The sequence below is a fragment of the Myzus persicae genome, unplaced genomic scaffold (assembly GCF_001856785.1).
Source record: "Myzus persicae strain clone G006 unplaced genomic scaffold, MPER_G0061.0, whole genome shotgun sequence".
Taxonomy (NCBI): Eukaryota; Metazoa; Arthropoda; class Insecta; order Hemiptera; family Aphididae; genus Myzus; species Myzus persicae.
Window position 1 is genome coordinate 213,344 of NW_019102258.1, and position 24,418 is coordinate 237,761.

At 28.8% G+C, this 24,418-nt stretch overlaps 1 protein-coding gene across 3 annotated transcripts in view; it reads left to right on the plus strand.

The window, feature by feature from the left end:
* LOC111031669 (disintegrin and metalloproteinase domain-containing protein 11) overlaps window positions 1-24,418 on the plus strand; it is a 258,301-nt gene that overhangs the window by 203,209 nt on the left and 30,674 nt on the right. For all 3 annotated transcript variants that reach the window (XM_022311712.1, XM_022311711.1, XM_022311713.1), the window contains exons 5-6: window positions 7,274-7,353; window positions 24,166-24,235. In XM_022311712.1, coding sequence (XP_022167404.1) covers window positions 7,274-7,353; window positions 24,166-24,235 — 150 coding nt within the window. The remainder of the gene's footprint in view (window positions 1-7,273; window positions 7,354-24,165; window positions 24,236-24,418) is intronic.

Consider the following 24,418-nt stretch of genomic DNA (forward strand, 5'->3'; position numbering starts at 1 on the left):
TACAGCTCTATGCGTAGAACTTACTGGGCCGTGAATCGTCTTTCCAAAACGTTCAATAGGTAGCATAAACTATTTATTAAATTGTACAATTTATTTGCTGATACGTATTCATAAAGCTTCGGCCATGTTGACTACGATTTCCAAACAAATACACATGACATAAAATATTAGATACGACATTTTCAGCCAACTGTTTTCACGAATCCGCCGTTAAAAATTGAATATTTTTTTTCATAAAACGACGTAGTTTCAAACATGTACAAAAAATTTTCTCGATCATAACACATTAAGTGACTGCCCAAAACTAACAACTTCGTCAACAGTTTATTGTTTTAACAAGATGCCGATTCTATCTTTTGGTTTAATTGCTATAAAAAGAGTCACGTGTCTAAATATTTATAAACATCAAAGTTTTTATTTTTAAATGTGTTTTATGATAATATTTATATTATAAAATCAATGGACTTTGCACACTGTTCGGTATATTTTGTTATTACGCCACAAATGAATTATTGAGACTTTATTCGTTCGTATATCAGTATCGAAACTTTTGTTTACACGTCGAGATTAATATGAATCAGGAAACCCGTTAAAATGATATGCTTTGTTAAACGCGTAGTTCTTCTGTGCTTAACGATCTAAGATAATTTAAAGCTCTTTATTATTGTTCACTGATAGGGTGTATACTGGAGTACGGCTCTATTATTTTGAGTCCGTAATCCAACTAAGAAGACCGCAGTTTAATAGAATGGTTTAATACTTTATGAAATTTGTAACCGTAAAATTATATTTTTCTCTCAAACAAAATATGTATCTCGGTGTACGCTGAACCATATAAACACAAAAAATAAATGTAAACTCAACAAAATGGTTAAATAGGTAACCACTCTGCTGCAAAGGTGTAGGTATCGATTGCAGTAATTAATATGTAGAATTTGAAATCAATATTTCAATGGATAAGATAGACAGACGATTCTCCACGGATACAATCTGACGTACTCATTGGATAAATATATTTTATTATACTATATTCATATTTTTAGTACAGTAATTTATCTTACTATTAGTAATATGGTAGATTGAAGTAGTTTTTGCTGAAAACATTAAAATTATTACATTATTATTATTATTATTATTATTATTATTATTGCATTTTTAATATTATATATATTATTGTTATTTCAATAAATTGTAATAGCTTGAAATTAATTCCAATACTCAAAAAATACCATTGTGTAGAGTGTATGATAAAATATAGTAATATGTGAATACAAGTTTCAAAACTTCGCCAATAGTATTTTTGAATATAAAAAAAAATTACTAAAATCGTTATTCTTAATTTTAATTTCTAATTTTGTATAACTTCAATCGCGTGAAAAACAAATACCGTGCTTATATTGTGTTTTCAATATTTTTCAATTGCAATAAAAAAAACTTATGTAAGATCTTGTATTAAACTTTCAAGCTTTTGCTGACGCCTAAAATAATGTATCTACACTTCAAAAATAGCTTAATAATTTTCTATATTTCGAATGCTTATAATAATAACTGGTACCTACATAGAAAGTCTTAATATTTTGAAAATATCATTAAGTATGGACAATGATAAGTTAACTTACATTTGAATTTGTCTATTTTCTACGAATAATACTACAACTTATTCAATAACAACAAAAAAACTAAAACCATTTAATACGAAATCGTTATTTAACGCGTGAATATCCCTGATGTCAAAATTATACTTCAAATGCTCATTTAAATATATTTGTGAGATTACACTAAACTTTTTGTATAACTCTTGATATCGAAACTTTTTTGGAACCTTGAATTTCATTTTCAGCCATCGGTTATGAGTATTAAAAATTGCATGCATTTTTAACTGCAAAATGATTTACACATTTTCGGCGAATTTCGACCATTCATAGAACATTTTTGTAGATTCACACTCAACTTTGTGTTTACATAAAAAGAAAAGAAAATTTCAAATCTTTTATTTCTTAAGTATCTCAAATACATATTGTATTACGAAATACGTACCGAAAATGTTAATTTCATCATTCGGGTAAAAATATCAAGTACCTATCTGCAGTTATTCGTTTTTAATTACAAAAAATTAATAAAATTAATTTTGTAGAAAATTGATTTTTGCCGAAACATTACCATGTTTCCTTATTTTTTTGGTTTTTATCGATCACTAAGCAAATCATTTTGAATAATTTTATACTGAAACCAGAACCTCCCCCCCTTATCTCACAGGTCAATTATGAACCAACTTTATTCACTTTCCAAACAGAAAATATAATATTGAAGTTGAATTTTTAAAGTGTTTTTCTACAAAGTGTCTTCAGGCACAAAAATAAAACTCAAATCATTGTAAGATCAATACATTCATTGCTCCCCTCAGAATCTCAAATGAAAGGTTAAAATTATATTTAATATAAAAACATGGTTACTAGTCAAATGGTTATATTACTCTACGTCCACTTAAAAGTTCTTTTCTTATCGCACTTTAATCAATCTTCCTATATGCGTAAACCGACGTCGCCCACAGTAAATTATTCTAAAAACTCTTCCCTTTCTACGGCTGTGTCTTATTTATGTGAGAAATATTTCTTTTTATCTTAATTTTGATTTTTTTTATCAATACCTGACGCTAACAAGTATTATATTTTGTCATTTAATTACACAAGTCATAAATTAATCAATATCAATAACACCATAATCTCGGTTTCTAAAAATCCGTGTTATATATTATTTTATTATTGGTATACCTTTCATGTTTGTTTAATTCATACAAAAATAATAAATTTGTTGAAGCGGTGTTTTCCTCGACATCCTATTGATTATATAGTTAACAGTTTATTATGAGATGCAGATACTTCAATCAAAACTTTTTGCCTACCAGTACGTCATAAACTCTAACGAACAATATTCCTTTTGCTTGTTCATTAAATTTGCCCATCAAATAAAATTCCAATTAAGATTTAGACGAATGACGAAGACAACGGTGTTGTCATAAATTTATCTCCGTCTTGTGTTTAACTTATTCATAGTAAAATTACTCTGTCTTTTTTTGTTTACTCTTGTTTTCCTTAAATTCTCCCGTGGCAGCTTCGATGACAAAAGCTGTAGAATGCATTTGTACAAAGTTTGTTTTCCGTTGTCAATACGAGTACGGAAAACTTTTTTTTGATTTTGATTAAAAAAAACTTGGATAACAAAGCACAATGTGAATATGGTCGTTATGAGTACAAGGTGAATCTAACGTTCGTGTCATATTGTGATATATTGGAGAACATGTAAAACCTACATTGTAGGTACAAATTGTCAATGAACATTTTTTTTTATTTATTTAAATTGAAAATTATTATTCAAAAGATTTTTCAATAATATTTGTAATCAAAATTCTGTGAATCTTTTATTTCGTTTACAATAACTACTCAAAACTTTCAAACGTATCTTTTGTCGTTGTATTCGAATATAGAATTATAGATATTTTGATGAAACACTGACAATCAGGTGTGTAAACATTAATTCAAATGTATGGTGCGCAAATAGCTATATAGTACCAATAAGTATCAAATGCATCACTTGCGCTTATATCGTTCAATAATTATTTACTGATTGAGTATAAATATTAGAAAACAAAAGTCGGGGAATTATGTATGGGTGTGATGTGCTAATGTGATGTGTATGATAAAGTATGACAAATATAATGAACGGGTTTATAATTTGTCAGTTATAGCTGGTGAAATCGACTTAATTGTTAAATAATAATGAATTAGTTGTACTAAAATATTGTATAAGTCACTTCAATTATTTTTTTTTGCCAATCGTTCAATTTCCTGTGGTACAACTTTACACGTTTCATATGTTTCTATAACTTAAGTTATCGTTCAAATAAATGGTCTCTTACATGACAGTTTCAATTTGTGATCTTTATAAAATAGTCTTGAGAAGGAGAAAGTTAGAATGACTTAAACGATTTTTGCGTGGTAACGAAATAACGAGGGGAAAAAGTCAAAACAGGAAACAATAATATTTATTGTTATGGGTATGGGAAATACTGGTAAAGATAACAGGCGAGTAGGGAAACCAGAAAATTATTGCGGAAGTTATCCTTTTAAAAAAGAGTCAACTTCAGACAGGAAGAAGGGTAAAATAGCGGTCATGACAATTCTTATTGATGTAAAAGCAAAAATATTTTTCGTTAGGAAAAAAATACATATTATACACATTGGTTTTCTTATATTAAATAAGAAAAATATTGTGCTGATTTGTTGTAAAACTAAATAGAATCTAATATAATACAATTCCACTTAAATTGAGAAAAATGTTTGATTGTCAATTTAAGTTTAAATTTGAGCAATCATAGTTATTTTATTAGTATATATTTAAGAAAAAAAAAAGTCTAAAATGGATTTTTCATCAACCATACTTGTTAAATATTTTTACTAACAACAAAGACTGCAATAAATATATACAAATTTCTTGTAATCCAATTGGAATATTAATCCATCATATATTGGTAATAATATTCACTCTGTACGATAAGTACAACAATAATTACAAGTAATACTTGCTTATATAATATCTACAACATTCTTCGCAATTTGCTAATTTTATCGTAAAATAATTGTATGATAACCAATAATCCCTCTAATTACCCAATTATATGCAATTGCAATCAATGGACAAAGCAACTGTAAAGTTGTCATATAACAGATAAAGAGTCAACAAATTAGAACTAAAAAAATGTTTAATTTATGTTTATTTTATAAAAGACAAATTATTTTTAAATTACAAAATTAATATTGCATAATATGTTGTTTTTTACGTATCTGTTTAAAATAATATATATTAATTTTAAGTTTCAAGCAATTGGGTGGAAATTATCTTTTTAACTTTTTAATTACATTTTTTTTAAATCTCTAATTATATTTATTTATAATTCAAAGTTTTTTTCTATTTGAACAATGATTTACATTAATATTTGTCTTATAATTTTATTTTATATTTGTTTATGAAAATTTGAAGGTGCATTCACTCAACTAATTCGTATGAAAATGAGTATAAATCTCTTAAGTAAAATCATATTTGTAAAACCTCTTGATTTTTAATTAAATTATTAAATTATTTACTGTTATGTTGGATAATTGTAAAATTGTTATTCATTAAATGAAGACAGTTGACCATGTTGGAAAAAGAACTAATTCATAATAATAGGCAACTAACAATTATTTTTATCACATTTTATAATCGTTATAAATATGCGAAAATTCTAATCTTATTTATTTTTCCGTTGCCAATGTTTTTCCCCTTCTATACTCTTCAGCAGTTTCAGAATACATTTTTAAAATGCCAGTCCCGAAGTAAAGTTTTGTTCCATGTTCGCGCATACATTTAGCTTATCTCTGAACCAGAGGATGGTCTTTAGGTTCCGCGCATAACCTATAAATCCGTTGGCCGTGATTTATTAGTCTTGATTTCTTATGAAAGTTGGGACCTTCTTTTTGGAACTCTTTTGCGAGCAGTGAATGCTGAGAGAAAAGTTTTCGGATTTAGTGACGACAGCGACTGTGAATTTAAATTGAATGAAATTTTTACCATATAATTCAAAAAAACTAAAAATGAATAACGGAGTGTGAAGAGAGAAGAAAAGTCTGCATTAATAACTGTGATAACGTAACGACGAATCGTATAATAATATGGATAAAGATGATTTCTGCGGCCTTCAAAATGTTTTAGCTAAAAATAATTACAATATTTTAATGTCTAAGGTCCTTTTAACGGTATGATAATTATTTATTGAAAATATATGTCTTAATATTCTAGTTAAATATTCTAAGAAATTTAAATATCAAAACAAGTAGTTATTCGAAACCATGGTGCATCGATTTAATCGGTATTAATTCGTCTGAAAATAAACTTACATTCACGCATGAACACATTACTTTTTAAAATAACAAATTTTTTTTTCTTCATACGTGTTTTGTATTATATTCACGTAAATATTTTATTTTTATTTTCTCGAATTCAATATAAAAACATGGGCATGTTATAATGTGTATAAAATAATAAACATTAAAAAAATGTGTTTCGCAGCATAATATAATATAACCACATTACCGTTGTACCGGAATCTCATAAAACGCTCTAATGCGTCACGATTTCTATGAAATACTACAGTTTAATATTGGGACCAGAGTTAGTTTAATTGCTTAGTTTGGATAAATAATATATAATTTGAAATGACAAATAATAACAACTTTAATATTATTATATTTTAAATCAAATGCACAAGTACTCATTTTTTTTTCTTCAACATCAATGGCAACTCTGTATGTTGTAGGTATGCGGAAACTCTGTAGTGTTTATTATTTGTGTATATATATATATATATATATATATGAAGAACAAAATTTTCCTTTGTGCATCGAAAGCTGCAAAGTATTCTATTAAAATGGAAAAAAAATAACAATAAAATCGGCTAGAAAAAAAAGGCATCCGTGTATTTTTTTCTTCTAGCCGCCCCGACGTTATACTACGACGCTCACTGTATAATATAAGTGCTACAGTGTATCCCATAGACAGTTTGCCACGAGTTAAAGGCCACTTAAGCTTTGTCACATGATCAAAGCTGTCTTTCACAGATGATTTTCTACCATTCCGGGTCATAGTACGCCCTTTGATAATATCCAATACACTGTGCGTGATATGAATGTCAAGCCCGGAAAATGCAGCGAGACCAATCAATTAGATTTTAGAGATAATTAAGTTTTTCGATGTTTTTCTTCATCACTCCACCGCCTAGTCCTCCAGCTCCGTTTTAGAGAAAGTTGTTTGCTCTTTGGATATTATATATTATTTATTTTTATTGCGCACGATTCGAATACAGAAAGAAGATACTGGAGGTGAGCCATATATATATATTTATATATTACGTTTATAACAGTATACCTAATGCCCATATACTAGGTAATAATATTCCGAATTCGTAACTTCAAAGTATAAAATATATTTTATCGAAAATATTAGATTTATAAGACCAATCAGTTTTTATCAAGACAAACTCTATTCGACGTTATATGAAATTTCCCGGTAACATTTTTATAATATAACTTACAATAGGCGCACACGATCGTTCATTTAATATTATTGTACTCACCTGCTGCTGTATCTTTATATTGGTAATAATATATGTTTATGAACAACTTTTCCTCTATAATACAGCTCGTTATATAATGTTACGGTTTGCTTGTATATTTTTCAGATGGGGAAACATTTTCACAGAACTTCCATATTAATAAAAGCGTTCAACCATAAATTTCGCCTCGACCTGGAGCTCAACACGTAAGTACACCATAATATTCCTAAATGCTGTTCATTTTAGAATTGCACGTTCATCGATAAATAATTCAACTCGACGACTTGATATCAATGATTAATTTTTATACACTGTACATAAATAAACGATTAAAGAACACTCAATTCAAATATAATATTATACACACAAAGTACGTGATATCACGATATTATAGCTTTGTGTAAATAGCCGGAATTTTCATTTAATCACTATTAATAAACCCTCCAAAACACGGTGTATGTACATAATAATATTATAAATCACATTTTTTTCTTTCTGTATCGCAAACAATACTGCTATATAATACTTAAATAAGAGTTCAATATTGATTATTAATTACAAATTCTTTTTATCCTTAATTACATTTCGAAATATATAAATCTTTGCAAATATGAAGCAGAGGAAACAAGATTTTTAATCTACATCTTTTGGATTATTAAATGAATTATTTATTAAACTTAATATTAAGGTAATACAATTATTTTAGGTAGTTCTTAATGCTATTAAACTAAACATTGTCATTATTAAAATATCATACCAAACTGTACGTTATCAAAGACTGAGCTCAGAAGGATAGATGCTTAATTATACTGATTAACTATTCGCAAATTTATTTAATTTTAAACAGAAATTATAAAACAATAAAATCAAAAACTATAACATTTAAAATATTTGAACTAAATTATGTTCATCTGGTACATGGTGGAACAATAATATTAATACTATGTACGGAATAATACATATGACACGTTTCAAAAATTATTTAAGTATGCTAATTTGTATTATAGACTTTTAAATAGAAATCTAAAATATAACTTTCAAAGTAAATAATTTTTATGAAAATCCTTATTAAACAATATATAAATAATAATATTATGTGACATGTATTATATAGTATCCTGATTGAAATTAGTTTTTTATAAAATAACAGTATTTTTCGAGAAAACTGTAACATCTAAAAAACAAACGTAATTATATATATGCCTATGTATATAAACAGAAAACAATTTTACGAGAGCAAAATCAATATAAACAAATTTCCGCATGGCATAAGAAAATTATGTAATTTACAAAAACTGAAAATTATGTAGTATTTTTATTCTTCTTTTTAAATTATACGGTCATTAAAATACAATTCTTTATATAAGCGGGTTTTTTATTTTTTATCGCAAATAGGTCAGAAGGAATAGGTTAAACAATATATTTTATACTCAAGTCGTTGGCACAATAATTATTACGATTATTATAATCGTGCTGTACTAACTCGTATTTCATACTTACATCATATTTTTTAAAATAATTAACATTAAGAAAAAAAAACCGGGAAGTCTGCACTGCTGCATAGTAAGTTTCGAGTGTACCTCATTGTTGAGTAGGTATAGGTCACTGGGTAATGGATGTGTTGAATATGATTTCAACTATTACATACGGATTACGATTCTGCGAGTAGACGGTGTGTCAGTCACGATTTGTCTAAGGATATTTTCTAATTTATTTAATTCACATATAATACCAAATTTATTTTTCATCCAATATAAAACGATATTTTAAACTAATTTTTGCCAAAAACATCTCATCTAATATAATAAAATTATTATTATCATAATATTATAATATCATGTACGTATTGTTTTTAATATTAACTTATAAGTCACTAGGTATCGACGCACAGCAGAAAGGTATGAATACGTATCATGGTATATGTTATCATAATTCATAATAGGCGCATGGTATAAAATAATATACTGCTTTGAAATAATTAGTCGAAATGTTTTGAAAATACGAATCGTATGAATAAAACAATAAAAAATTATATACGTAATTGTGACAGACAACACATTGATCGCTCTATACTTAAAACCTAAAATAAAATCATAAACATTTATATCTTTCGCAATAACATCATTGATAGTGCAATAAAAATTGAATTGAAAATGTCAATCGTGGTTAGACTAGCTATAGAACGCTACAAATGTACTGAATCATCACTTCCAATTTAACCGGTTAAGTAAATACGTCTTATTTCTCATCGTCTGATATAAATGTGCACGAAATATTGTCATCAGGTGAGATACAAATATCGTATTCGTCCATTGGGTACAAATTTGCATCATATTATACATATTCCGGACAGATTTCATATTATGTACAGTAACTTAATATACGTGATCGTGTTTGGAAATTATTATACTATGTAATATACGGAATTGAGCGTCTCCGAAATCTGAATGTTACACGCCACCGAGATATACAATATTGGCAGTATCGAAATATGCAATGCATAATTTAGTAATCGAGCTTATCGAACACTGTCAGTATAGCAGAGGTATAATAAAATGATATTTGTTTTATTTTAAATTACATTTTTTTGTTTCAAAAGAGGGGCAAGAGAACCACTGCTCTGCTATACAACAGGTCTCCATGAATATCTCCCCCAACAACGATTCTATAACATGACAAGAGACGCCTTAATATTTTGATTTAATTGCTATGTAATAATTGTAAAGTATAAAAATGACTACATGTCTAAATATTTATAAACCCCAAATTAGTTTTTAAATGGGTTTTATGGTATATTTATAAAATCAATAATGGACTTTATTCACATTACTGGGTATAGAATATTATTATACCATAAATTAATTATTTAGACTTTATTCGTTCATATCAGTATATTGAAACGTTTGGGTAGGTAAGCGTTGAAATTCAAATAAATCAGAAAATCCGTTAAAAATGATATACTTTGTTAAACGAGTAGTTCTTCTGTGCTTAACAGTCTAAGATAATTTAAATCTCCTTATAATTGTTCACTGATAAGGTGTATTTTGGAGAACGACTCTATTATTTTGAGCCCATAGTCCATTTAAGACCACTATGTATATTATTAAATTTGTAACCATACAATTATATATTTCTCTCTAATAAATGTAACTATTTGAAATCAATTAGGCTTATAAACTTAAACGCAAAAAAAAGTGATCAAGTTGGTAACCGTTTTGCTGCACAGTTGTAAGTATCGAGTGTTCCGCGTAGTCGAGTAGGTCACTGTAGTGAATTTGGTAAATTCGAAATCATAAATCGTTGCAATATAAAAAGTGAATTACTAAGTATGTTTGATTATATATTTAAGCTTTATAATGTACTAATATTATAGTAATTTATTTTAATATATATTAATATTAGAAGTACGGTGGGTTGAATTAATTCTTCTTTTTAAATATCCATGTTTGTAGACAGTTAAATAAATTTCAAATATCTGTTAAATACTTATATGTACTATGTTTTATGAAACAAGTTTAATTATATTATTATTATTATTTTTTTTATAGATTGTAAAAATAGATTTTTTAGATTTTTTGTTTTCAGTAAGATATACCTAAGAGAAATCTTGTATTAAATGTTCAAGCCTCATCTATTCAATTTGAACATTTTATAGTTTTTGAACTCTTAAATTTCAAAACGAACATAAAAGAATTTCGTCTAAGTATTTTTAACAATTTTAAATTACTATAAAAAAGTGGCATCTAAAATTACATTTTCTAGGTGTTTAACCTAGTCAAAAATTGTTTATCAATACTTCCAAAAAAAATTTCAAATTTCATATGCCTATAATATTATACAGCTCAACATGTTGTGTAAATATTTTGAAAATTTCACTGAGTATAAAAAATAGTAGTTCAACTAACAGTAGAAAAAAATTAACTGTGGATGTTAATATTGTAGTTACAACAAAAAATAAAATCGATATTTTTAAAAACTAATGCTGTAATAATAATAACTCCTGTTTTTCAATAATTTTTTTAATTTTTTTTCCTGATTATTTTTAAGAGCACTAAGAATGTTTCGTTTGACAATTTTACCATTTAACAGGGGTTATTTTTTACTTCCTGAAAGAACCAACTAGATCTTATTTCTTACCGAAAAATAAACAGCCCTCAAAGTCGAAGATCGATGTATTTTTTTTACTGAACAACGTGTACGCAGATAAAAAAACACACACACACATTATTGTAAGATCAATACATTCATCGCCCCGCTTGGAATCTAAAAATGGTATTTTTCATTTTAATAGTTTTTTCCTCGGTTTTTTTCCCCTATTCATTTTTTTCGTATTAATAATAACAATAGATGGTGCGCACGCCTGGTTGTTTAACAACTCAAGAAACACGTTGATCATTCAGTACTGTGGCTTGGGACAATAGCTTTACCATGTACCTACTATTTCTTGAAAGCTGCTGCAGTTACGCTAAGGGAAATGAGAAAAAAATATATTTCTGCTATTAAACGAGAGTGTAACAGTGCAAATGAGAACGCCAGGTCTGTACTGAATTAAAAACGCTATGTGGTTGAAAATGATTGAGCCGTCGGTCGTGTCACTACCTCTCTGTACATACTTATTATAAGAAAAAAAAAATAATAAAAGATTTAAAAACTCGAAATGTCAAAGTTTACGCATCGCTTAGAATATTACCATAAAATAATTTTTTTATCTTTATGCTTTATCCTTTCAATTTGGCCATTCATTCCAGAATACACGCACACAAGCATATCGTTGACACATAACATACGTGTGTGTTAACCAATCATTTTTTATTTAACCGAGTGAAAACGTAAAATTATTCGTTTCTCTAAACTCTAAAGTGTAAAATGTTCACAGAAATCCAATTGCATTAAGAAACGGTATAAACTTTGATCAGTACATTATTATTTATTATATTTGTAAAACGTTTATTTTTAATATTTATTTTCTCCGTACCTAATCCTTTATTTTTTACATAAATTTTGATTACGCTGAACTTGGTAACTCGGTTCGCAAATAACAGCTAGCAATGTTGTTCGCAATATCAACGTAAAAACATTTTCAGTTGGACAAAAATATATGCCTGTGTATGGTTTTTATACCATAAATCAGTTCGTATTGTTGTGTTTAATAAATGTGCCTACATGGAATATGGAAATATTATAATACACTTTACAAGGAACTTTGTTCAATATTACTAATTATTGTGCATACGCGTATTTGCAGTCATATCGAATTCAATTAGGTAATTCCCAAATTTCCAATTAATGTCCTAACAAACTAATTAAAATTAGCGTGTGTTGTAAATAAAACATGTATACCTATAAAGTTCCTTAAATGGTCCATATTAATATAATTCTGTATTATTATATAATATGTGAACAACTTATGTGTCACAAAAATGTCCCCGTGTTCGTCGATGACTTTTTTTGATTCGTTATTTTTAAATTTTAAACTTTAGATTTCTAGCGATGCATGTATTCATTTTACAGTGATATGTGTTTTTACTTATTTTTGTGTCCGACAACACTTTTTCCGGTGACCGAGTGGTCTGACGCGGCCGCTGCGACGTAGCCGGTCGGGGTTCTATCCTCGGCCACCGGGCGGCATTTTTCTCCGGACAAGTCGCGATGACCGGAGAACAAGTGCCGCCATCCCCCAACCCGGCATGGCAGAAACCTACGGGTGCCCAATAGAAATTCTGCCAAACAAGAAACACACACGGGGCCCCCCCTACAGTCCCAAACACTACAGTACCACAACTGAGTGGCCTCAGTTTCCGAAGCTTAAATCAAAAAAAAAAAGAATATGTATAAACATTTGATGACTATTGAAAGCAACTATATTAAATTTGTAATAGGTTAGATTGGTTTGAGAGAAATTGGTTAGGCCATCTTCACGACCATAAGAACATGTAATGCAATATACTCAGTAGAATAGCCAATTGGTGACTGATCTTTGCTCAGAATCGTTTTTCGTAAACAATGATTTATTATTGAATTAAAACGCAACACATAAATTATAGTGACTTCATCAATTACAATGTACACTCGACACCTGCTATGTAATAGAGCGGTTACCTGCTTTCCACCCTTTTTTAAATTAATTATTTTCGGAAGGTTGAGAATATAATATTTTACTCTACTGCATTACTTCAAAATATGAAATGGCCTTTATAGTTGAACTTCATATTTCCAAAACAAATTTAACAGTAACTTTAAAGTACCTAACTGTATTTAAAAGTATAATGCCTAAAAAATCAGAAATAGAGTTCTAAATTTAAAAAACAAAAGAATATTATCTTAAACTGCTTGCTATCAGAATAAACCTACAACCAACAGTTTAATGTCAGACTTTTTAAACAATTTCAAAATATATTTCCTTTTTGGATGTCAAGTTTTGTTCATATAAAATAACAAATCTATAACAAAATAACAAACAATTATTTTATAAATTTGTAACCACTTATATAAATATATTATAATAACTATGTACTATTATGTTACGATATATTCGTACTCGACATTTACGCAGTATGTGTTTGGGCTTCTTTTTTTCAGTAGCATCAATTTTCATAATAAAAATACTAAAAACAACAATAAATTGGATACGATATTATATTTTGTTAGGTTAGGTTTCGTCTCTGATTGAGCAATCGTACTATACACAATAACGGATTTTGACACAACATGGCTAACGTGACTGACAGAAGAGGTTATTACGGGTTTTCTGTACACCCCGTTATACCTACGTGTAAGAGTTGGTACTTGCATAGAGAGGTATTTGTCATTCCGTCAATGCTGTACATAATATTATAATATACATATACTGGAGCTGTCGCTTGCTCACGTCAATTATTTTCATCTCCAATAATATTAAACTGATAATCCACAGCTTTCTGAATTCCGCTGAAAAAAAAATACACAGTTAAATCCCTCCGAGCGCCACGCGGCACACGATCTTATTGTACTACGGTATAATACTTGTTCAATTTATATTGGTTTAAGAGATTTCGCTTACGCTTTCTACAACATTTTGTTGGAATCAACAATTTAAAAGATAAATAGAGGAGGGTCTGAGCGAAGATTAATTGGATAAACTTTTGTTGTAGTAGTACTTTATTCATATATTATGTGTATATTATTAAACGTGTACTCTTTATGCTTTATCGCCATTATTATTCTTAACCCATCATAATAATAAATAATAATAATATTCATCCATCTATTGTTTTGTCATTTGTTTATACAAAGAAATAAGTGTATCAATATTACCAGTCTATAATTGTGCGTCTTGTTGCAACTTGTAACACGCGCGGCCACACAAACCGAACAAAAATGTTCTGATCACATTTTAATCAGTCAACAGCAAAAATATAATTTAAGAATACACCGCTCGGCCATCGGAGAAAAAGGCGGCTTTTCACTTGTTATATATATTGATTGTGACTTTCAAAGAAAACGATTTTTTTCCGAATAGAAAATCTTATAATTGAACAGAACAAAATTTATTTTGGATACTTGGAAGCGACGGACACCATCAGTCACTGCAATATTAATATAGCACCCGCAGAATCTAACGATTATGTTTTACCCAATATCGGTAGGTATCTATTTTGTGAAAATTCAATCAAAAACGCACTCATCGTTATTTAATGTTATTGTCTGGGAGCCCGTCTACAAAGAAATAAACTAGATGACGGCGAGATATAATGTTAAAAAAAAAATAACGGACGATAATATATTATCTCGATGATTATTTTTTTTTCCCTCCCGTTCGACGAAGAGACAACTCGATCTATACACAGGTACCTGCAGCAGTTGTAGTTGGTGTAGCACGACCTTTATCCGTCCGTTTTAATAATCGCGCAGACGTGAATTTTCTGTTCTCTTTTCTCGCGGAAACGTGAAAATCGTTAATCGACGGGACGTGCGAATTGTTGTCGGAAAAATAAAAATTTTCATTAGCCACAATAACGCGCCGCGGTATCTATTATTTTAATAACATACATTTCGTTCACGATTATACGGTTTTTATTTCGTCCGAGTGTCACGAGCTCGAACCGACGTCGACAACGACGTACATATTACATGCACGTGTCGCTGTATAAAAAAAAAAAAAAAATGAAAAAATGAAAAAAAAAAGTCGTCTCGTTTCCACCCTTTTTATAATAAAAATATATATTATATTATATTATATTTTTTTTCACTTTATATTTTAACACCCGGAGCCGTACTACTCGCGCCGCGCGTTATTATTACTATCATCACGAGATCACGTACACTCACGCACACGCACTCCTTGAAAACGTCGTTCTGTGTTCGCGGAATGTTCTCTGCTCTGCCCGTGGGTGGAGGTTGGGGCGGTAGTGGTGGAAGCTCTACTCTCTCTCTCTCTCTCTCTCTCTCTCTCTCTCTCTCTCTCACTCTCACGCCCATTAATCGTACCGATTCGTATATTAGCCCCGCGCCCGCAACATTGATCGATAGTAGTGTCGACGGCGGCGGCGGCGGCGTCGAAACAGAAATTTCCGACCGGACTGATATAATATTATTTTTAAAACACATTTTCACACGCCTCCCTGCGGAGTCCCCTGGCCGAAACTCGCGACGGCGGGCAGGTCGCGTGTGCGACTGTACACAGCGAGTGATGCGTCGCGCAGAGAGCGCGTACACCTATACATGCGGTGCCGCGGCGAGCTTTTATATTTTTGTGCACTGGTATACACATATATGATACACATACCGCGGTAGCGGTAGCATTATAGTGGTAATGGATGGGCAACTCTGGGGAAATACTCGGCGCGTTGTCGGGTCGAAGACGACGTCTGCGGGCGGAGAGGGTTGGTTTTCTTTCATTAGGTGCGCTCTACGATGTGTGCGTGTGTGTGCGTGCGTGCGTGTGTGCGTGCGTGTGTGCGTGCGTGTGCGTGCGTGTGTGTGTGTGTGTGTGCGCGCCACGACTCTCCTCCCGCCCTGGACACAGCGCCGAACTCCAGCTGGGGATAATCAATCATCGTTCTCGAATTGTCGTTTATATAACCGCTGACGAGAGAATGGCATTATAACTGTGCTGCTCCAGGTCTCCCGTTTCTCTCTTACACGGGATGCACGCCATATTATTATTATTATTATTATTATTATTATTATTATTATTATTGTTGTACGTATGATGTAGAGTGCGCGGGCGTGCACGCCAACTCGCCACGCGAATGACGTGCGAGTGCGGCCTATCGTCGGGTCCTCGTTTGGCGTGCAATGCAACTCTACATGGTACACTGCACGGCCTCGTATCTGTAGTTTTTGTTATGGCCTTAAATGTGATCATTCGCGATAAATATTATGTACACCCATTAAACACTCACTGTACAACATGAGATCAATGGCGCGTATACTATTTAAACTAATATTATTATTTTATTATATTTCTTAACACACTACAAATACCTAGGTATGTAGAAAAATCAATTAAAAACGACGATTTCAAAAGGTCACGAAACGTTGATCTTTGGAAATGTGATCATTGAAGTGTCGTGATGATTTAATAACATAATAATAGATAAATCGTGTGCATAGGAAATATAGGTATAACACAATTACACAAAATCATTTATTTTTAAAATGTGATTTATGTAGTGATTACTTTTGCGGAATTAAATTGTTAATCATTTATACCATTTAAAATCTACTCTCGGATTCAGCTAAAATTAATTATTCATAATATCAGGACTGTGAGTTAAATTCATTCTATGAATGTTTTTTTTTTTTCGTAAAATCTAATATGGAATTAAGTCAGAACGAATTTACATTTGTCTACGTCTTGTGCATAATATAGTAAAATACTATTGCATATAGGTTCTATACAGCAAGCTTTTTGAAATTGTCTTATTCAAAAATGTTCTTCTTATTTCAATAAGATTTATTTTATGATTTTTTTCGCGATAAGCGATAAGCCTAAACTTTTTTTTATTTTTGATTTTAATGAACGTTAATTCCAACAATACTTAAGCTTTCAATCGCATGGACATTTATTTTTAAGTCGTTGTTATTTTCATCAATAGCCCTTGTCATTAAATAAAATTACACATGCGATTATTGCTTGGCATACATTTTGGATCAGAAAATAACTATTTAGACATTACAATGTCTATACATACAAATATATTAGAATACCGACATATACATTTATGGATATAAAGACCATCTAAAAAAGTATAAGATAATAATAATTTTAATAGTTTTTTTAAAATATAAATGTTTTTTTGTTAAAAACATTTTTTATTATATTTATTAATATTTCATTTAAAAAGAAAAATTAATTTTTCAGTTTTAGTATTTTATAAATTGCACGTTTTTGCAATATATTTTTGGTTTATTCGTGCGTGTTCGACAGTTTTTTTAGTGCTCAGCCCTGGTTATATAATATTAATAGCCGTACAGAAAAATGTGAACAAATTTAAAAAGAGAAACAATAAGTTAATTTATTGCTACATGACGAAGACTATCTATATACATTATTATACGCAAAAACAAAAAAAATAACCGTCCTCCCTACCCTTCCAAAGACGCCCTTAGCACATGCACAGTCTGTATTAATATTACTTATAAACGCGCCGATGATCCTGTTCAGTTTATTATGACGTATTATAATCGTATTACTCGTGTTCAAATATTACTCTAACGAAACCCAATTATTAATCCCAACTTCCTTGACCGTAAGAGCCATTTTAATAATAATAATAATATGTTGTTCTCGTATGATATTGCTTCGTATGCCGATCCCGAAAGTTCGGATTGTTTGTTCGCGCTCATATTATATGCGCTTATAACGTATCATCCTCGCAAATCAAATAACACGGTGTTGATGTTTGTTCACAATGACGCATATACGCATAATAATACTATTATTTGAGATGATCGTGTTCAGAAAACTACTGCAGTGCGAGCTCTAAATAAAATATATTATTAAAACACGATTTGGCAACATAATATGTAAATTGTTATTATAACTACAGCTGCGCGTGATATGCGTAGGCGTATTATTAATAAACCAATCGATTACCTAAATAAACGTCTCATTAATAAAATATTTTGAATAATTATTATTATTATTGCAAACGAAATCCGGACAAATCGATGACGGTCGATAAACTCAATCGGCAGCTATTGTATCGATCACCATCGTCTTCGTGTAGGATTTATTTAAAACCAATAATAATATTACGATTCGTATCGAACTAAATTGTCGACGTTACGTATATTTCGATTTCGTCGCGATATTTAAAATTATAATTTGCAATTTTTTTTTTATTGAATTATAACATATTAATATATTATAGTATTTAAGTATTGTATATAGCTCCGCAGGGTAAAAACGCCAAATCGAAATTCCAAAAGTATATTGCAATTTGGGACTAAGTAATACCGACATATTTTAGATATTCATATTATTATATTCTATCCGATAAAATTCTGTCATCCAAAAATGCAGAAACACTATGCCGATGACGTGATCCCCGGGGCTTATATTATAGCTGTGATTACGAACCTTAAGGAAAGATGCAATATTATTAGCAACTAAATCATGACGTATTAATTAATAAATTTTGCAAAGGGTCTACGTAAATAGGCAGTTATTTTTACCTACGAGGATATAATAATAATAATAGCCGTACTCGTAAACGTGTATGAAAGTTTATATTAAACGAATTGGTAACGTTATATAGACTAGCAGAGACACAAACACGATTAGAAATTCGTATCACGTAGTGAACTTTGGGATCTCCAGTCGAGTCGTGGTTCTGAAATGTTATTATTTTTCTTTCCACTCCAATATGTTTTGACGTGTTATTAATAATATTATATACATATTAGTGTACTGCACATGCGACATGCTTCTTCAATTATAATATTTGTGTTTACATTTCAAAACACTTTGTGACATAAATATTATTTGTATAACATTAATTTAGTCATAAACTTTTAGTGGTAAACAAAATAGAGTCCCTCTATTATATATATATATATATATATATATACAGAGAGAGAGGAGGGGGATAGGATTTCAATTTAATATTAGATATATTATTTTTAATATCAATTTAAATAAAATGTATATGCCTTCACATATTATGTTACATTGTGACAGGAAACATTGTATTGTACGGTACAACGATTACAAATATGCAGTTAATTAAAAACATTTAATAATACTATACAGATTATCCAAACTTTTTTTGGTTTTATAATTAATTATTTCATGGTGGAACTGTAGGTTCAAATGTCCTCACGTTTATTACTATTGATTTAAATATTTCAGTCATAATCGCAGACAATTTCAATCGTGTTATTTAATGTTTATAACCAAAGGTTCATAGCTTTAATTAAACAAAATACAAATAATTATCTGTTAAATTTAAACTGCTATTACAGTAGCCAGGTTCTATAATTTAATAGTCGAAACAAAATTATACATAGTAAAAATAATGTGGGTTGGTACCTAATTGAAGCCATCACTGTTAATGTATATAATACTTTATAGTTTATAGTACAAAGATAATTGAATTTAAAATTATATATAATTTTTGAAGAAAGGTGTAGTAAATGTACACTGCGTAATTGCTAAACTAACTATTTATACAGATAGCGAACATGAAAAAATAAAAAATAAACCTATGGAATTTAATTTCTAACGTTTTTTTTTTTTTTTTTAGAAAATAAATAGTATACTTCTCATTGTAAAAAATGTCATTAAAATGTATGTAAAAAAAAATTACCATTGTGTTTCATGTGCAAAGGTATTTATTTAATAAAAAATTTTCAAAAATAATTCAAATAAACTAAACAAGAATATTGTGCTTAATGAATTATTCTTTGGTTTCAAATTAATAAATATAAATTAAGGAAATATGCATTTACTAGATCAAACAGGTGTAAATATTATACGGATATACCTACCTAAATATAATATAATTCTATTACCTTGCGTTTTAAAATAATTATCAAATTAATAAATATAATTAATAATAAAATAAACAAGTTTGATAAATATATTTGTTTATAATTAAATGTAAAATGTATATTATATTATTAATTCAGAGCCTTCTTAATCTTTTCGGATCAAAAGTTGAGAAATATAAGATAAACTTTGGGACACTATAGTGTAATTCTTGTTTAAAACGGTTAAACTATTCTTGTCCAAAACTTCATAATGCCACATGCATATATTTATATATATGTAAATCACAAAATATATAACCATAAATCATACCGGCTGGATAAAAGGTCCCTAGAATTGATAATATTATTATTATTTCAATATAAAACCGTTATCATGATATAAAACAGTTGATCTCTAATGTAAAACTGAATTGAAATAATTAATTACCGTCACATTTCGACGAGTTTTTAATTGTTTTAATTGCCTCGATATATTATTCGGTGCGCACCAACGCTATGTTGTTTTCGCTGACAGTCACGTCTAGTCAACGAATAAAAGCCTAAAGTTGGCAACTACACATAATCACAAAATTTTTGACACAAACATTTCTTCTAAACGAATGTCAGTCAAATTAATTTTCCTATTAACAATAATACCGATTTCCCGATGATTCGACAATATTTCGAATGGCAAAAAGACATTTTGTCAGACCCCTTTCCACCGCCGAAGAGAGGGTATTACAAAATATATGCTATCCGTCAAGATCGAAGGAACTGCAAGCGGAATAAATCCTATTATTTGTAGACCGATATAAGTAATCCGACATGGCAGCCCAGGATCACTCATTGTCTTCTCAATCTTCCACCCTTTAATGACGTATCGTATATTCTTTTATTTTTTTTATTTATCCATATCCGCATATAGGGTACCTACGGGCACACCGACTACGTCAACTCTCTAAAATCTGTCCGTATCGCAATGTAACCACCGGACACCGGGTACTAGGTTAGGGTCGAATCCGGTCAATAGCAATATAAATATACCATATATATATAATATGCATATTATATATTTTATATAGTGTCTCTCCTCCGTATATCCATCAACGTATACATGGGTTCCCTGCCTGCCATGTTCCAAAAGCCGAAATCAATAATCCGAGTAAACTGATATGGTTTGTTGTGTAGACTGTATAAAGGTACAAGAAAATTGTAAGACATTCTATCAGAAACTAAACTCACTAAGCCATGTCAATTATGAATGATAATACGTTTATCATTTCATTAAATTACAATTTAATAATAAATTATGCAATCAAACAAATATTGAAGATTATAAGTAGGTACTATATATTACAGGATCACTATAATGACAACAGAAAATAAGTAAATAAACGTTACTAACAATTAAATATTTTAAGAAATTTAAAATTTGACAAAGCATTTATTATTCGATATCTTTTAATAGAGATATCAGCAACTTATGAGGAACATTGTATTACATCGTCAAGCTTTTTACTCAAAAACAAAACATAAATTAAAAAAATCATAAGAACTAAAAAAGAGCAAAATAATTTGAAAATTATGTCATGTCTGCTAAATAATAATATAAATATTTGGTAAAAATATCAAGTCTCTATAATTATTTTTTTTTTTGTTTTTTGAAAATTGAAACATTTTTCCACCTCCAAAATTGTGTAACAAAAAAAAACCATCGTAAAACCAATTAATTTGTTACTCCACTTAGAACCTAAGACATATTATTAGAATAAATAATAACACAACATGAAAAAGTATAGTACTTACTCATTTAATAATTGATAAACCTAACAATATATTATTATTATGAAAGATTCAATAGATTAACAAATAAAAAAAATAAGAAGAATATGAAAAATTCTAAAAAAAGTTGATACACTTGTGGGCGAATGAAAAATGTGTGGTATGATAATATTAAATACCTAGCCAAATAAATTACTACTTATAAAAAATAAATTCATGTGAAAATACATGTTAAATGATAAATTACATTAACTTGATATTATGAATGATGTGAAAAAAAAGATAGGTATTTAAAAGTTTAAAATACAAAAAAAATGTAATTTAATAGTATGAAGTTGTTAAAAAAACTGATGGTTACAATATATAATTAAAAAACAATGGAAGTTATACAAATGTGAGTTTACAAAAAATAAATATATAATATAAGTATGAACAACTTAGTCCAAAACCAGAAAAAACATATTATCAATTTTATAATGCTAAAATTATAAGCATTTAAAAATATACATGTATGTCACAAACAAATCAAATGATAAATAAATGTATCGATTTATGAGTGAAAGCGTGAAAAACTTGTAAATAATACATATACAGAAATACAATAATAATAACAATAATTTATTCAAATGAAATCATAAACGAATAAAACGGGCCCAAATATTGCCCAATAGTTACAGGTAATTAGAGTATGTTATAATAAAAGCAACTTGAAATTTTAATGAAAAAAATATTAGTACAAATAAATAAATAAAACAAATATACACAAAATCATATTGTGGGGAGGACTCGTTCTTATGAACTCGCACTTGCAAATTGTGCGCATTTCCGACGATTGAATCTGCGTAGGGACAAATCCCAATATTCCTTATTACGCTTGCGTTAGGACTTTTTATCTGAACTCCTTATCAGCTTAAAATGTTTACATCGGTATTACATCTAATACCAGTATTGATAATAATGATATTATAAATTGCTTAAATATGGAGTATGCTTTTAAATATTATTTTTTTACAGTATTTACAATAATCAAAAAACATAATTTCAATATTTATAAATTATAGATAATAATTGGCAGAATTAAGAGTTTCCGATACTAGTTTTAAGAATTAGCAGGATGTTGTATTGCTGCAACCATTCATCCGGAACTACAGTTAATAATTCTCTTTAATCACATCAATTTCGTTGAAAACTGGTTTCACATTAAAAAAAATTTTAGTTCATCATCGATTTTTGTTCGGGTTATTTTTAAAAAAATACTAGACATTTTATACTTTCCCCGCAATATATGAACTAAATATAATTTTTTTCCAAAATGTAATAAGTTTATCCTCAATTTTAATAACTCAAAATGGTGATAACATAAAACAAAATAAATAATAAACACACATCATTGTATGACCAGTACGTTAATCGCTCCTCAGAATCTACAACTGTGAGTAAAATTATTAAACACCATAATTTTTTGACCAATAAAACATAATTATTGAAACAGTACATGAATAGAATTAAAAACTGTTAAATTTAAAGTATTTAAAGTAAACTTAATAATTACAAATTGTATACATTTTCATGTAATGTTTGATATTTTTGAAATAGAATTATAATTTTTTTTTCAACCTTTAGTAAATGGAAAAATGAATAGATACAATATTTACCATAAAAAGTTTTTTTTTCATAAAATGAAATTAAATAATAAACTATTCCATCCACTCTACGCAAATTGAATTAAATTTAATCTAAGCTATCATGTTTCCTTTTTTAATTTGTAATTTGCATAAAGCCTCTTATTTTATCTTACATTTTTAATAACTTTGCTCTGGTCTGGTTAAGTTATAAACGAATTAAAGTAATATACAATAATTATTAAAATTGTGTATTTTAGTAATTAAGTGTATCGTGGAATTGTATAACTACAGTGGAGATTAACTGTAAATAACCAAATTTGTTTTAATTAGAGGAAAAATTAACAATATCAGTTATTCAATGTAAAACAAAAACAAGGACCTTATACATGAACTAACAATTACAAAATACTGTTTAAATGAAATAAATAACAAAAATGTTAATTTTTATTTATTCTGAAAATGTTATGTCGCAAAAGAAAAAAAAATTAATAATGTTAACTCGTAATAAATCAACTAATATACTATGCTCTTTTGTATTTTTATTTTGCATAAAATGCCAGGGCGCCAGGCTTTTTGGAAAATGCATTACTTATTTAATTTATGTGTACAACAAGTTCAAGGAAAACATACTTATATTCCTTTATTTTATTACAGACAATTACTAGCACCGAATTTAGCACAGAAACATTTTTTACCTCATGGAGCTGAACAGGTTTCCAAACAAGTACGTATAAACTGTTAGTTTTATTTATAAATTGCACTCCATGAATCTTAATTAAAATGAAATGTACTCATTTCGTCGTAAAATGTTTTAAAGGCTGATTAAAATTATTTTCGACATAATTTAATTATGTTTGATGCTAAGGAGCGGCTTTTAAATAAGAGGAATGACGTAAACGAGATACGG